The sequence below is a fragment of the Alosa pseudoharengus genome, unplaced genomic scaffold (assembly GCF_046254945.1).
Source record: "Alosa pseudoharengus isolate Yale_2024_CS ecotype anadromous, Long Island Sound unplaced genomic scaffold, YU_APseudo_1.1 YU_APseudo_1.1_scf_18, whole genome shotgun sequence".
Taxonomy (NCBI): domain Eukaryota; kingdom Metazoa; phylum Chordata; class Actinopteri; order Clupeiformes; family Clupeidae; genus Alosa; species Alosa pseudoharengus.
In genome coordinates this window covers 6362776-6379976 of record NW_027468650.1, presented here as the reverse complement: position 1 = coordinate 6379976, position 17201 = coordinate 6362776, and the positions used below count along the sequence as shown (strand labels likewise).

The 17201-nt window shown below is 41.4% G+C and overlaps 1 protein-coding gene and 1 long non-coding RNA gene across 2 annotated transcripts; both read left to right on the top strand.

Moving 5' to 3' along the window:
* The first annotated feature begins 565 nt into the window (after positions 1 to 565).
* Positions 566 to 8615, top strand: maf1b (MAF1 homolog, negative regulator of RNA polymerase III b). The gene is made up of 8 exons (XM_076290149.1): positions 566 to 1114; positions 1808 to 1890; positions 4325 to 4456; positions 4967 to 5129; positions 6206 to 6327; positions 6537 to 6656; positions 7151 to 7243; positions 7344 to 8615. The coding sequence occupies exons 2-8, from the start codon at positions 1808 to 1810 to the stop codon at positions 7366 to 7368; spliced, it is 738 nt and encodes a 245-aa protein (XP_076146264.1). The 5' UTR covers positions 566 to 1114; the 3' UTR covers positions 7369 to 8615.
* A 7381-nt stretch (positions 8616 to 15996) lies between these two features.
* On the top strand, positions 15997 to 16973 carry LOC143131595 (uncharacterized). Its single transcript, XR_012988133.1, has 3 exons — positions 15997 to 16570; positions 16717 to 16776; positions 16919 to 16973. It is a non-coding gene; the product is annotated as an uncharacterized LOC143131595 (long non-coding RNA).
* Positions 16974 to 17201: the final 228 nt, after the last annotated feature.

Sequence of the window (17201 nt, the reverse complement as noted above, 5' to 3'; positions counted from 1 at the left end):
CTTGTTGTCTAACATGGAGAGGGTGACAAGAGTCCTGCATAATCTTAGCTGCCATTTTCTCCCATAGTATACTCTATCAATTGTAATTGACAGCCCATTTTTCCTGCTCTTTTGTTCAGTTTTTCAATCCTATTCTTCTCGGGAACCCCTGCATTCCCTCCCCATTCCACAACACAGTAGCTCCACACACTACACATAACAGACATAGCAAACATTTTCATTACATCAGAATATGGCCAATGAAATATATGTGTGTGTGTGTATGTTTTAGGCCGGGCAGTGTATTTTACAGTGGTGGCTACAGGAAAGGCCTGTGGCTTGCAGCCAGACCTAAAGGTCTTAAGGCTTCTTAACAAGATAATTGCACCATTTTAGCTATTTTTTTAAACTAAAGCCCCCCCCCCCCCCCCCAAAAAAAAAGTGTATGCAAATCGATTTTGTTTCTTTTGACGTGTGTAGATTGACATGCGCAGCAGCCAATAGCAGTATGTGTTTTCCTTCCTATTCCGTTAAGAGGGAGTGGTCTTTCACAATGGAAATTTGTGCGATCAACATTTAGTAGGCGGGGTGTGTTCAGATCAAGACCAACAGCTTTGCTTAATCGCCATTTCCAAACGTTCACTAGCTACAAATAGCAGTCAGTAAGATTTTCAGCTGTCGTTATAAAACAGATTTTAAGGACCAATCGATCAAGTCGCCGTATTTAACTGCGACTGTGATCTTTTTCAGGACTTTAATATCTGTCAGACGCAAATCGGGGATGCTGCGGTTGGAGTCTCGGAGCCTCAAACGATCGTTGGATTTAATGTCGCATTTAATCACTAAAAGCAGTTTTTCGATAAAGGAATGCGCGTGTAGAACATGTAATTTTCGACCGAGTCATTTTTCAAGATGGTGAATTTCAACATAGCTATTTTAAATTGATAACATTTGCGCGACCTACAGTAGCTCAGAGGAACCTATCTCCTAGTTGCTAGAAACAAAAACATCAGCTGTTTGTGTGTGAACTTTCAAAATACCAAATAGATTATTGTAGCCTACTGCTACAATATCAGTCGTTTGTTTTCGTCTACAAGTTTCGGTTCGAATTTCCAGGCGGAGAGAAATAGCAAAGGTAAGAAACTGATGTTGTTTCTTATCTTGACATAATGAGCTAAATGATCGCCAGACTAAACTCTTAACTGTAACGTTGATTTGTCTATCAACGTTTGTTATTTTTGCCTGGCACCAGCACCAGCACAGGTTTAGCTATTTAAAAGGATTCAATCTATCCAGTAACTAGGCCTAGTGGAGGACAGTTTTCGAATGAAACTGGTTGGTTTCAACAAGGAAATCGTCGGTGTAGCTTCTAGGCTCGGCTGACCTAGCTATGAGGAGCAATATGAGTGGGGGAGGGGATGATGAGCCCGAAGTACAGGATTGTTGGGTCTAAAATGTTTTGCTACTGAGGTCGGTGCTGTCGGGGTGAATCTATTCGAAACATTTAATAAACGTACATAAATATACAATAAATAAATAGGAGTTATCTCGTAACAGCAGACAATAATGTGATCTTGTGATCGTCATACATAGCGGTCGACACATAAATGTCGATACTTATTTGGGCCGTGTAAGTTCACAGTGCGTGCACTTCCTCATCAGCTTGTACTAGGCCCATCTTATTTGGTGAATAAGTAACAGCAGGTTGCAGTACAGGCAACGTGAAATTACACATACAATTAAAATGTGCAGCTGGTTGTATGCTATTGTTGACGGCAAGCTAGGTTTTGACATTTAATTTATTTCTTCTCTCTCTCTCTCAACGTAGATGAAGCTGTTGGAAAACTCCAGTTTTGAAGCACTGAGCTCTCAGCTGTGTGTTGAAACAGGAGACTCAAACATCCTTGGCAGGTACTGACCTATCCTGCATTTGGCACCACTGCTGTCTAATTATCCTCTACAGATCATGTATCTAGCTCTCCACCACATGACCGACACTAGGTTATTTGTTTATACTTTCATCTGACAATAAATAGTGTGGGGTGTGTGTGGCCAGCCCTCTTGAACTTGAGAAGGCCTAAACATAGACATAGCCACATTGAGTTTTGACATGCATCTTTAAAGGGCATTGTGAGTTTCATGTAGTCTGCAGAACATTCACTGAAGCCTGTGAAAGTATCTATCTATCTATCTATCTATCTATCTATCTATCTATCTAAAGGGGTCGATGTACTTGTATGTACAAGCATTGAACATCCCCATTTTGGACTAATTTTAATTTCTTACATTTAACTAAATCTCTTGAGGTTTTTTTTTCTTTATTTACTTCTTCCTTCCCATTGCCACTCTTTTTTTAACTGAGTTTGATGCATTTTCCCTTCTGTTTGCATACATGTGCAATCTTTGAAATCTGTATGAGGTTCTGTTTAAGTGATTAGATTAACACTGCCCGTCTGTGTGCAGGCATGGACACCAAGTAGAAAGGAGTTACACGATACAGCAGTGGAAAATCTTAGGATTAACACACAGAGACATGGACAGACAGACAGACACACACACTCACATGCACAAAGCGAATTTTCATTTCATTTCATATTTATTATACAGGACAACGGAAACGGAATATGGAAATACTGTGCATACTTCAAAAAACAAATATGTGAACATTTAAAAAATATGGTCTTGGCAACAAATGTGCATCTGATAGTCTGTGGAGAGTGTCACTAAGTACTGAAAAGGCAGCTTACTGATTACACAGTGGACCAGGACTACAATTAGTACAGAAGCATCATGATACGGCAAATTATGCAGCTAACATAAAGTTTCTTTTATTGGAATGCCCTACCTATTTGCTGTTAAGCTCAGTGACATAGTGTGTGAGGTTGCCCGTTTATAAGTGGGTGGGTAGGCATGCTAACATAGATATGGTGTGTTATGTAATGACAGGCTGACTGGCTGATAGTGTTGCAGGGTAATCTATCTCTCTTGAGGAGTCATGATGTTAATGTTATATTGCAGACTAGAGGAACGTTGTCCTCTGTCGGCCTACAGCGGTTATCCAGGGACTCTGTAACAGAGAGTGCCACCAGAAACACACACACACACACGTACACAGCTGAGTTCTCTGTGAGCTGCCAAGTGCACCGGTATTTAACCTGCTTACTGGATTAGTGCAGACCAAAGCTGCATGACAACAGCCAAAAAGAGAAGTGCCACTCAGCAGTGACTCCAGCTGTGAGGTCTGATGCAGACGCTGTTTGTGTTCATCCAGCAGTCAGCCACTGAAACCAGCGCTGTCCCATATACACATGCGCCGCAACGTAAATGCAATACTGATCTAATGAAGCTGGATATTAAATGTGCGTGTAAAAATTCACTCTCTGATGTAATTTCCTACTTTTACCACAGAGACAATCACTCAGGCAATTCGTGTTATGTCAGTACATGCAGAATGAATACTTTTTTAAACCAGCTGTGGAAACATGCCCAGGCTTGTCTGCTGGAAGTTTGGTTTCAGGGCTCATTTTAAGCCTGCTACCCTTGGGTCTCTTACTGCAGGCCTCTTGTGTTACCTCCAGCAAACCAATGGAAACTAGGCCAAGGTGTCTGTCATGTGGCCACTGCGACCTTTACCCTTACACCATAAATAGTCAGAGCTCAAGTCAAACTCCCAGCCAGGGACTGTAGGGTTACACAATTTGTGCACTTGCATAACCATCAAGAGGGAAAAACAAACACACGCACAGCTCTGGTCCCCCCATGACAAGTCAGGAATCCAGACACACCTCAAATAGACAGGAGGCATGTGCTGCGACACATTTAATGTTCTTGAATATTTTGCTGTATCACTGCTAAATTTAAAATAAGTCTTGTGTTTTTGTTTACTGAAGTAGCTGAGCTGTGGCGTTTGTGCTTATGCTGTAGGTTCAGAGTTTTGGTGTACACTTGTAACACATGTGTTGAGCTGTGGTTTTGTGCAGATCTGGCATCACTGCTTACGCTGCTGAGCTTGAATACAATATCACAGTGTGCGTTATTTCCTTCCGTTTTTCACTCAGACATTTGATTCTCTTACCATTGAAACAGGATATCCTTTGGTTTTTAACGGGTAAAGTAACACTGAGATGCTACTTGCTTGTCTACTTACTTCACCTGTATACAGGACAAACCCAAAAGTGAAAGAGCCACATCATTCACCACCAATGACATTTATGACATGTATTAAAGCTCCTTAAACTTGATTTTCCCCTGGGGATCAATAAAGTATCTATCTATCTATCTAAAGAGGATTAAAAAAATCTTTCTCTTTCATTACACTAACACTGTCTTCTGTGTTTGTGTGCAGGATTGAGAGTTACTCCTGTAAGATGGCCGGCGATGACAAGCACATGTTCAAGCAGTTCTGCCTGGAAGGAGAGCCCCATGTGCTGGAGGCCCTTTCCCCCCCACAGTCCAGCAGTGCCCCCAGCCCAAACCTGTGAGTGTCACCTCTGCATCATCACCATACTTCAGACCTAAAGCAATCACTCGCACCACAACGTGAGCAGATCATTGGTATCAGTGTGGGACTAGCATTCATCCATCTATTCTGTTGCTTATCCTGAACCCTCAACCACTTTATTCGTTCTACTGCAGTTTATGTTAAGTTTATGTCTAGCAAAAGGTGCAGGCTACTTAACGTCCTAGGCTTATCAAAATGTTCCTAGCCCCCACCTTTGGGCCCAGTGCTAGGTGTACTATGCGTACTATGTCCATGTCTGCATGTTATCAGTGTTCCAGCACCACTACGTGCAGCACACCATCGGCTTGAATGCTTGGGGGGAAAACTCCAACCTTTTGTTTTATTACGAAAGCTCTCTTGTAAAGGAGCAAAAAAGAAATAATAAAAGAAATAATAATTTCTTATATTATTGTCTAATTCTTATGGTCTATTAGTAGAGCTAATTTCAAAGGATTTGTTTTTTCTCCCCTTTTTTATTTTATTTAGGCTGGGGAAGAGCAGTGAGGATGGGGAGAACCCTCTGAGTGACAAGTGCTGCAGGAAGACTCTGTTCTACCTCATCACGACCCTGAACGAGTCCTTCCGGCCAGACTACGACTTCACTGCCGCCCGGGCCCATGAGTTCAGCCGGGAGCCCAGCCTCAACTGGGTCCGTGTACTTTGCTAGTCGCTCGTGTAGAACCAAGTCACTGCCTTTATGTCTAGGGCTTTCCTTTCTCAAAATGATAGCAAGGTGGCGGAATCAGCACCATTCTGTTAGCGGGTGGCATAGCAACAGATGGTGTGTTTTGGAAATTTGAAATGGCCTTATACCAGCCTTACACCAAACAATTGATTTCATGGTCACTGACAAATTTCTAATGTCAAAAGTAAAATGAGAGCTATGCTAAACTCCCAAGCTGTTTAAATGAGTCTTCATCTCATGCAAATAGTGACATGGCTATTGGTGCTTGAGAGCGCTCACCTATCGATTGATGACACAGGAGGCAGTGCTACTAGTGTTCCATGCTAGCCTTGTTGATTTTCTGTTGATATCTAGAGCACAATGGGAGGTAATCGCAAAAAGAATGTAGCCGCAGTGTTGCAAATACCAACCCTGCGGGAGCCAACTGTTTGCAAAATCATGGTCTGTGACTAATGACACATTGTTTAGATGTGAAGGGGTGTTTTCAGAGTCCTTTCAAAGTATTATAGTGTATGGTTAGATGGCCATGAATTTAAACTTAAAAAAAAAATGCAAGCAACAACACCAGCCATACTGCCATAGAATTTGCATATGGCTGGTCTCCAAAGCAGCCATCATAAGGAAACTTGTTAGTTGAGTTTCAGATATAGAAATCTGACTAGACTCTTCTTACATGCATCGAGTGGTAATTAAATATTTTAGTCTCCTATTATTCTTGTATCTTTATGGTTGCATTGCTTAGGGATACACTGGACTACCATGCTTGTCCAGTACAAGCTTGGATTGCAGGATCCCCATAGCTTCCCTGTAGTCATAGTTTCATGACTATGCGTACGTAACATATTACACAGAATTTCAGTACCTTATTGGACAGATAGTATATTTTCCTTCTTGGGGATTCCTCTCTGTAAAATATGTATTTTAACTGTTTTATCAAGCTGAATACACCATCACTTGCTGGAAATCTGCAAAACATTAGAGTAACACCTCTGGAAAGTCATTTCTTGTCTGAAGATGTTTTTGTTTGCTATTGCCCTCAGGTGGTGAACACTGTGAACAGCAGCCTGTTCTCAGCTGTTGGGGAGGAGTTTAACTCCCTGGGACCTGAGCTGTGGAATGCCATCGACCAAGAAATCACCCTGCAAGGATGTGACATTTATAGGTAAGGACAGAGAAATGAAACAAATTTAAAAAAAGAAAGTATAACCCTGATAGGTGAAGCAAGTCAAAGCCCCAGATGTTTGGGTTGTCTTCTTTTGTGTGTGCAGTTAGAATCCATGTGTGACTGCTCATGTCACTTAAGGATCCTTTACTCTATATATTTCTAAACAATTGTTGTCTCTTGTTCTCTTTCTGCCTGTCTCTACTTAGTTACAACCCTGACCTGGACTCTGACCCCTTTGGAGAAGAAGGCAGCCTCTGGTCTTTCAACTACTTCTTCTACAACAAAAAGCTGAAGCGCATTGTGTTCTTCACCTGCCGCTCAGTGAGGTCTGTCACAGTTAATAGATCTCTTACCAATTTTGAATAACTGCAATCTGCCATCTAAAGTTAATTGTGATAACATTTCAGGGTTGCATTGATTCAGCTCCATCCTCAATGATGGTTTTAAAAATGTGTTTAACTGTACGTCAGGGTTTTCATGAAGATTCCATAAGTCATCAATTAACTATTTTAATTGATAAAAAGGAAAATAAAGTATCACCGCACACTGGTGGGATTTCTTTGCTTTTTTATTTTTAGTGAACAACGCGTTTCGCCTATGCTTCGTCAGGTTCACACACAAGTGAACCTGACGAAGCATAGGCGAAACGCGTTGTTCACTAAAAATAAAAAAGCAAAGAAATCCCACCAGTGTGCGGTGATACTTTATTTTCCTTTTTATCTATTGACGACTGCACCTCACCAGCACCTGGAAGGCTGTGCACAGGAACTTTATCCTTTTAAGTAACTATTTTAATTATTAAGTGTTGTGGTCTGTGCAGTGTCCTCAGTGGTTATGGCCGCGGTTGCCTTGACAATGAGCTGGACATGGAGCTAGACGATGAGGAGGAGATGGATGGTTTCACAGAGGACAGGTGCGTTCACATGGCAGCCTTTAGCAAAAGCTTGTATAACATTTTTCAGTCAGTATTTTTCCCTCCTAACTGATTTTTTTTTTTTCTCTTTGTCACTCAGGTTTCCCAGAGCTCTGTGTGTGTAAACTCTCAGGGATAATGCTGAAGACCTACAACACAGTCTTTCAGCAAGGCATCTATACATCTTCATTTACTGCCCCTTCTTCCTTTATATGTTGGAGTGTTTTTCATCATCGGATGAATGGACTACCACCTTCTTTGCCTGAAAAGCATCAGCTTACATTATGTACATACACACACACATATACGGAAACCGAATATTGGATGTGAGGTCCACACATCCCAGCCCCCCCCACCACCTTGGGTTAGTTCATCTTTGAAGGTAGCCCTGCAGACATGTAGTCCCCCCCCCCCAAAAGTGCTAAGGTCTAGTTAATGGGCCTTTTGGATCCCTGCCACAGTCTCTCTCCACCCAAATTCAACAGACATTTCTCCCTACACCAGGACCAGCCTCTACATGGACTGTTTTCCAAGACAATGATGAAGAGGATTTGCATGTTAAGATGAAGAGAATCCATAGACTTTTACTGAAGCTGGCTATCTCTGTCATCGTGTTGGGTGTCACGGCTCTTCAAGGAGATGCCGTCGTCGTCGTCGTCAACATGCATGCATGCAAGCAAGTTGTTATTGTCCGTAGTGGCTGAACAGTTCATCACCAGCAACAAGGAGAGGGAATGGGCTTCTCATCCAATCACAAACTGAACTCATGCCATTGTGACTATAAGAGTCCCTGTGATTGGCCATGCTATTAAGTGTGCATTTTCATTTGTTCATTCATTCTTATTTGTGTCTGTTTGTCCTCTGTTTACTACTCATTTCAGTCTCTCGACAGTATTCCTATTGACAGTCAAGCACTGAGTTGGTTTAAACAAAGTAAGTACACCCCATAGGGGAGTGTTTGCAAAGGGCAGCCATTGCCTCCCGAATGTGCGGGGGTTAGAGCTACTGGACATTGTTGAGCACAAATAGGCGTGACCTTCAGATTGCCAGCAGATGAAGATTCAACATATGATTTGGAGACGCTTTCTCCGTGTCTGAAACCAGTGCTGGGTGTGGCTTTGGTTTGTTTGTTGTAGGCTACTACCCATAGTGTCAGTTTTATTGTTAAAGGCCTCTAGTCATTTAGGAACAATTTGTATGGGAGGCCCTTGGAAGCAGGTACCTTTGGTGTTAAGTGCTGATTAGCTTTTTTGAACCTTTTAACTGACACTTAATTGTTAATGGCCGTTGAGTTGCTCTGATTCATACTGTATGTCCTCGTTTTATTTACACTTTCAGCGAATATTATGAATAAACTTTTATGTGTTGTAAACTTGCTTTTGTCTTATTTAGGGATGATGCATTTTTTGAGATAAAAGAGAAGATTAAATGTTGGCATATATATGCCTATTGGCTGTAGCCTAGAAATCTAGACGCACCCTAGCGGCGGCAAATTCATTTGCTCAGCCTGTACGTCTAGTATCAAACCATAGGGATTTCTATTGGCTGACGCCGTGGACTTCATCCAATCACAGCGCTCTATTTTGTTAGAGAGTCTTAAGGCGGGCTTAACAGCTGCACAGTCCCGCCCACAGCCAAAATGCGGTTAGGTGCCGGATGTAAGATTCCTATTCATTTGTCCCATTGACGTTTTGAAAAATCCGTATCTAAAGAGTTTTACAGCATGTCTTAGGCTAACCAGCTACGGCATAACTCATAAGCATACAACATATAATTTAGAGTGAAAACACGAAGAGAAAATCCAAAAAAAGTAAAAGGTACAATATTTTCATTTCCGAGCGAAGGAACTACTCATCCCATAAACCACCGCGCCTCACTGAATAATATAGGCAAAATCGGCGCGATTTATTTTGCCATTTCCAACCGGCGACAGCACGCAAACCCTTTCCTCCAAACAGTGATTTTTATATAGTGAATGTGCAGTTAATAGCAGTTATTTCAGGAGTAATCGTGTAAATAATAGTGTTTTGATATTGAATTTTATATTTATCATCGTGTATTTTATATCGTGTGTGTGTGAAAGCGGTTAATGTTAACGGCAGTGCTTCGTACCTGACTCATCCTATGCTGTCATCACTGCTCAGTCAGGCTGATGCATGGACTGGTGCATGGTCTGCCTTTGGACCACCATATTCAGTTTATTAATTTGCTGTGAATTATTACACAAAATGTTCATTAAATGCACGAAGTATTTAGGTTAATGGTTGATATGAATCATACAGTATGAAGGCTACAGTAGCCTAGCTAATGTTAACTAGCACTGCTAGCAGCATTAACGTTACCAACCTCCCTACTTAACTCACCACAACTTTGTAGGTCTTGTCCCTCATGCTGGCCCTTACAAAACCCACAAGCTGACCCTCGACACACAACAGTCAATAATGTGACCCGATTTAAAGTGGTTTTCACCCCTTTGGACACTTGATTTCGTCCTTGAAACAGTGAAATATTCACGGGGGCATGGACGGTTTGCTAAACATTTTACTGCAGTGTAGCATCCAGCTTGTGCTATCAGCTAGCTAGCTAGTTCAAAGGTTTAAGTACTTAATGGGGATACAGGGCTTTTTATGCCTCGACTAAGTTGATGTTTCCTATAAACAACAATTCATGTTCATAGAAACAACAAGGTCACTAAAACATAATATATTTCATACCTGTGTTGCAGCATGTAGACTAGGGTGACCAGACGTCCCGGTTTAACCGGGACAGTCCCGATTTTGAGATGTGTGTCCCAAGTCCCGACAAAAGCCTGTCGGGACGCTAAAATGTCCCGGTTTACATCAACCACTATTAAAGTGTCCCGGTTTTTCAGAGATTACATAGCCGGCATGGTCTTATAGCCCGATCATTAACTAAACCCATGTAGAAAGACTAGCGGCGTATGATTTCAATAATGTGTGCGTGTGTGAGTGTGTCAGTCAATCGTAGCAGTCTGCATAATCTTTGCAACCAACGTTACAATGTATCCGTAAACAGTGCTGCATGCCTCTTCATATCTGCCTCGTTTTAACAGTTAGGCTACGCTACGACAATGTTGAAGAGAAATTTATCATTCTCAAAATTACTGTGAATGTTTTCATGCATGTCTGGCACTCATTAGGCATACAGTACAGGACCTTTTTCTCTGACTGAAAGTGCGCAGAACTTGTGTGTTTGCATACAATATTTCATAAATTTTCTCGGGGTGATACCCCGGAACCCCCTATACCTTTTGGGCTTAAAGAAAAAATTTCTGTGTCTGCCCGAGCTGACGCATGTTCACGTTAAACGCGGTCACGCACTAAGTGTCCCGGTTTTAGTTCCGACAAATCTGGTCACCCTAATGTAGGCTAATGTTAGCATCATTATAATGACATTCTAATGTCTGAAAGGCTAATGATTAGCCTATCGGCTACCTGAAAAGTTAAGTGTTCAAACTAGCATTTACAGTGTTCTATTTGATGGTGTATTTGGCCCTGACTAAGTTCGTGTGATATATAAACCACAATCCTTGTTGATACAAGTACCAATGTTAGTCTAGAAAGTTTTTATTCACATTAAGATTTTCGCCATAGGCAGTAAAAGACTCCGCCATCTTTGTCAATAATTTTCGCTGATAAAGTTTCAAACTATGATCTTAACGGCCTTTCCACCAATCAGAGGCATCACTGTGGGATTGTGGGATTGTTCAGGATTGTGGGTAATGAAGTACTTATCCAAGACATCGCGAAAAAAAGACATTTATCTCAAAACGAGGTTAGTGCCCCGTGAACTTTTGGCGTCTATATGAGCATACACAATCGCTTAGTACAGCCAGGGGCGTAGCACCAAATTCTGGGCCCTATGCACAAGTGGTGGCCATGGGCCCCCCCCCAACCAACCAACCAACCACCAGCTGTAAGTAGGCCTGTCAAACTCGATTCCTTTTAAGGATCTGGGTTATTCTGAGTCACTCACTAAACTGATCCGGGTTGAACGAGTCACTTGAGTCAGTATTGCTAAATCGCAAAGAAATTCAGTCCTACGTTCAAGCAGTGCAGTGGGGTGCTTCATTTCGTTAAGTGCCTTCTCATGTTGGATGTGGATCCTCCATGATTTGAAACCAGGTTTTTGCAGTACTTGCATTTAGCCTAAGAGTTTTGCTCTCCTGGTCAAAGTGCATCCACACATTGTTCATCTTTTTGGTGCTCATGTTCAGAAACTTTGATCTTATTTGACAGGGAGGGTAGCCTATATTATAATAATTAATTATTTGTTGTTGTTTTGTTAACAATAGAAAATTTGCCTAGGTCTAATGCTACTCTGCTACAATGTTTATTACCACTACTATATACTAATAGTAGGCTACTAGGAATCTATTCTAATAGGTATTATAGGCAGCTAATACTAGGCAACTAATATTATTAGCCTATTAATCATAGCTATATATATATATATATATATATATATATATCATGTTAGGTAGCCTAATATAATATCATATATAATATAATATAATATAATATAATATAATATAATATAAAATAGCCTAATATAATAGCATCAAAACCTCCACCCACTCACGGAAAGAAAGCAGTTTGAGCCAGACTGTTTATTTATTGTCTTAACCTAGCCTAAGCAATTGACTTTCAATGTAGACATAGAAACAGGAACGTAGAAATGCCCTGCAGTGAATAAATTATTATTATTGTTATTATTATTACTACTACTACTACTACTACTATTCTCATTAGGCCTATTATTATTATCACCTTGACACGAGTAGAAACTAGGCTACTTGCTCGTCTACAGATCCACTCATGACAATGTAGCCGGCTGATTCGACTGACTCGCACTCATAACAACATAATGTAACCGGTCCGCCCGGCTGATCCAAATGACCCAGGTAGGCTAGCCTACTCAAGGAACTCCATACAGAGCTTGCAATGTTTCGGACATTGCAACTGTCTTCGCGACCTAATTGCATTTTAAAGTAGGCTATGGGTGCAGAATATATGTTATTTCAGAAGTGAAAGCATGGCTTTTGTTGTGGATTTTCTTTTAACCTTGACGAGGAGTTACTCGTTCCTCTAAAGATCGATCCACTCATGACAACGTAGCCGGCTGATTCGTCTGACTCGCACTCATAACAACAACGTAACTGGCCCGCTTGGCTGATCCGACTGGCTAGCCTACTCTCCATACAGAGCTTGCAATGTTTCGGACTGTCTTCGCGAGCTAATTGAATTTTAAAGTAGGCTATGCGTACAGAATATATGTTATTTCAGAAGTGAACGCATGGCTTTTGTTGTGGATTTTCTTTTAACCTCGAGGAGGAGTTACTCACTCCTCTAAAGATCCACTCATGACAACGTAGCCGGCTGATTCGGCTGACTTGCACTCATAACAACGTAACCGGCCCGCCCTGCTGATCCAACTGACCCGGCTAGCCTGAGCAGCTCCATACAGAGCTTGCAATGTTTCGGACTGTCTTCGCGACCTAATTGCATTTAAAAGTAGGCTATGCCTACGTGTAGAACATTGTATGTTATTTCAGAAGTAAAAGAATGGCTTTTGTTGTGGATTTGCTTTTCCCCTTGACGAGGAGTTACTCGCTCGTCTACAGATCCACTCATGACAAAGTAGCCGGCTGATTCGGCTGACTCGCACTCATAACAACATAACGTAACCGCCCGGCCCAGCGATCCGATTAACCCGGGTATACAAATCAGCTCCATTAAGAGCGTGCAATGTTTCGGACTGTCTGCGCGACCTAATTGCATTTTAATATGCTACATCTATACACCAAATCTAAAGTATGCCTAGGCTACATGCAGAACATTGAATGTTATTTAAGAGGTGAAGAATGGCTTTTGTGGTGGAATTGCTTTTCACTTTGAGGAGGATACTCGCTCGTCTACAGCCACTCATGACAACGTAGCCGTAGCCGACTCATACTCAATGTAGCCTAACCGGCCGGCTGATCCGACTAACCCGGCTCTGCGGGAAGTTAACCAGTTATCTCAGACTGCCTGCTCACTCAGTCGCTTGAGTTGATTTGTGGAGTTGTGGTTATCCTACCTACGAAATTGTTACATTTTTGGCAGCTATGATGGCTAGTAGGCTAGCTAATGTTGCAAGAGGTTTGTGTGTGGCGCTGTTTATCGTTTTAGATTGAATTGTAGTAGGACTCAACTGATCCGAGTTAATGATACTAGAGACTCGCGACTCATGGGTTAATTTAAAGATACGGGTGAAAGATCCGAGTGAATCACGACTCAAACAGGCGTAGCTGTAAGCATGAAGCATGAGGTTCACAACTAACTAGGCCTACTATCTAATAACACATTGAATTAATCTAACAACTCTTATATGTACTGTATAACAGAAAATAATCTTATTACCCAAGACTTCACTGAATTTCTTATGTTTAAAGAATGTTTAAAAGCTAGAACATGAAATGAATGAAAACACTTTTGGCTGAGAGAACAGCTATCTATACAAATTGAACACTTTTGGCTGAGAGAACAGCTATCTATAGCTGAGTGTGATGCGTTTCACAAGTTAGCTTTGCTACTAATTTGACAGCCTTTCCTCATGAACCTATATAACATTGAGCCTACTAAGTTAAGCTATGTAAGGGATAACGGCCGCCGAGGTGTCCTGTTATACGGAATTAATGGACGAGGGCGAGGGGCAAAAACTCCCCGACGCGCAGCGGAACTGGACACACCTCGAAGGCCGTTATCCCGCTTATCACCCGGTTGCCACTGTAAACACTGTAAACACGCGGTTCTGTTTAAAAAGAAGCTCACTAGTTCAGCTTGTTGTACAACTTTAGCATGGACAGTTAGCTTGTTTACAGTTGATTCCATTGTTGGGAAGCCTGCAACCAAAAGATTCTAGAGCGCTGCAACCGCCCTCCTACTATGGTTGTTATAGTTACCATTCATAAGCATTGATATGGAACTGTGTCCTGTTATTCAGAATTAAAGGCCACCTGCCAGCCAATCAGAAAAGAGTATTTCTTCTCTCCGGGTGATAATAGCTCATAATAATTTTCGGATTAGTAGGCTATTGAAATGTTGTGGTAGGCTATAAACCAGGCATCATGTTATTTCTAATTTTGTGTTAATGCTGTTTTAGCACTGATAATCGCGGATTCGCGGTGGTATTGAAGTGTTTTGTAACCTTCAGGAGTTCATTTCATTTGTAGACTATTGCTTTCACATTGGGCTCACCTTTCTTGGGAAAGAAGGCTGTTAACACTTGTTTTCCCTCATTTCTTTTTTTCTCCCTTTCTTGCCTCTCTTTTCTTTTCTGGGAACCGGATTTGGCTTTCTTAGACACCGTGACAGTCTGCATTGCCGCTTCGGCAGAATGAAGGCTAGGCCTACTTCAAAAATGCACCTAGCAGGGGAAGGCGGACTGAACCATTTCGTGCAAGGGAGAGGGTGCCTGCCCTCAAACAATGTTGGCTTGGACACAATTTAATACATCAATCAACTGATGCATTTACCCGAAATATTTGCATCTATATTAGTTAATAACATTTATTAAGATCGTTAAATTAAGGAAATTATTTATTATTAAGGAAAATAAAATTCAACTCCTTAGGGGCCCTCCCCCCACTTGGGGCCCGGGTAATTTATTCCCACTTGTCCCCCCACTACGACGCCCTTGAGTACAGCCGTAGCTGGTTTTGAGTCTACCATGTGCAGTTAAGTTGTTATGGCTTATACCCGAATTGTCAATGGAGAAATTGCATTGAATTCTTACTTCCGGAAACTCCTGTGGGCGGGACTGTGATGCTCTATAGGGCACAACTATAGTCTATAGCTAGTCCTATTGGCCCAGATCTTGATCGTATGCCGACAACTAAGATCTTAGGCTATAGGGTCCCGACCCAAGCAAAGATATATACATGCTGGAGTCACAAAAGCATTTCAGTAACACTAACATTAACTGTGAGTTACACATGTAGGCCTATAAACCTGTGTATAATTTGTGCTCAGGGATGAAGCAGACGAGCAGAGTGATGCTCTCCATGCTGCAGAAGAGGAGGAAATATGGAACTCCTCAGACATGTGAGTGTGTTCCTAAAACAGCCTTGTGCTTTGTAAGAGTATCAGCTCAAGAACACACAATAATAGCGCAGGCATAGTCACATTTTAAAGATAATGAAAATCAGGTGCTTATATCTTTAGAAACCCTGAGCAGAAAAGCGACATTGTGAAGCTGCTGCAGAGCAAGAACCGTCTGATGGGGACGATTGCGAATTTGCAGAAGGCACTCAATGCTTGTGAGGATTCAAATGCTGAACTGGAAGTTCAGAACACTGACCTGAAGAACCAGATGAGAAGGTAGAGTTATGTTTGCCACATTATGATCTTGACAAATAGGAAAATACAAGCAAATAGAAAAATACAAACATCACTGTTACTAGAGGTCACTATAAGGTCCTAATCCTTAATGTCTTTTAGCATGAACATGTCCATCAAGGCCATGGAGCAGTACAGGACAGAGATGGATGAAATTCGGGCGGCACTAGCTGAGAGCCAGATGGCCAACAGCAGCCTCAAAGCACAAAATAACAAGCTGGTAAGTTTCTCTTGTTATTTGTTTGATGATGGTAAACGCACACCTTGTGAGGTGCTCACGATGGTAAATAAGACTTGAATTTAGAAGAAGTGTCATGGCACACTCAGAACTTGAGAAATGACCCTGATGAAGGCGCAAGCCGAAACGTTGGTTTAATAAATAACTGCATATTGAAGTTTTTATTGTTAGCCACATGATATTCAAGTAGATAGGCCCAAAGATTGGCCAAAACAGTAAGCCCAATTTTAAGAGTAACCCTTAATATTAAACAGCTGTGCCGATGAATAGTTATGGTAGGTCTAGTCATCATCTCATCTCATGCTTTTCAACTGACGTGCCCACAGCAAAAAAAAAATAAAGTCCTGAGCAACGTCATTGGAGCCAGCAACAATGAGGTAGGCTAAATTGTCAGCAAAAAATAGTTGCTGTTTATTTTGCTGTTCAACTCAAATTCCTTTTTTAATCTCGGGAATACGTTTCATGTGACAGATGTCTGATGTTTTGTTTGCAAGCGATACAAACAAGAAGAAGATAGTAGATCTTACCCAACACATCAAGGCTTTGGAGGAATGGTGTTTTGATTTGGTATAATCTGTGGTCTTGCTCTGTGTTAGATATGATACATGTTAAAATACATATTGTTTTGAGTAGAAACAACTGGAGCAAACAACAGTGGAGCTTGAGGAACAAGGCCAAATTATTATCAATGTGAGTATGACAACAAATATAGATTATACCCATATTTTCATATTAGCCATACTGTGACAGAGCAAAGTTTTATCTAACTATGTCTGTCTCTCCATTTGCCTGTGTTTTGATGATGTAATTCAGTTATTGTTCATTTAATCTCTCAGAAAAAATTTATGATTGACCAGCAAAAAGCCTCACTGGAAGAGATGAATGCCATTGAACTGGTATGTTGCGTCCTATTCAAAGTCCTTTTGCTTTGATTGAAATAGCTTAATCTGAGAGTGATCACTGAAATTCTATGAACAAAACTTTTTTTTTTTTTGTGCCGTTTATCCTCTTTACCTTCTGTTCATTCTGATATAATAGAACCTGAAGGCAAGGATCAAGGACCTGGAAAACCAGTTGGAAATGGCCCTGATGTATGTATTACTGTCTTGCACTTTTTTGCTTCAGATCAAGTTATTTATAGGCCTATAAGAATTGCTTACCCCCCTCCCCACACACACACACATTGGTAGAACTGGACGTGGAAGTTTCCTGAAGCAGGATGGTACTGCCACTGAGAATCAACTTTCTTTGGCTGATGAGCTGGGACAACTATCTGGTTTTCAGAATTCTGCAAGTCCTGCTTTGTACCGGGTTGGCATAT

Bases quoted from the DNA above. Each gene is read 5' to 3' on its own strand.
- maf1b (XM_076290149.1), top strand. From the start codon at position 1,808: ATGAAGCTGTTGGAAAACTCCAGTTTTGAAGCACTGAGCTCTCAGCTG. The intron at 5,130-6,205 runs GTCCGTGTACTT...TATTGCCCTCAG, and splicing joins GGGAGCCCAGCCTCAACTGG to GTGGTGAACACTGTGAACAG. The intron at 6,328-6,536 runs GTAAGGACAGAG...GTCTCTACTTAG, and splicing joins CAAGGATGTGACATTTATAG to TTACAACCCTGACCTGGACT.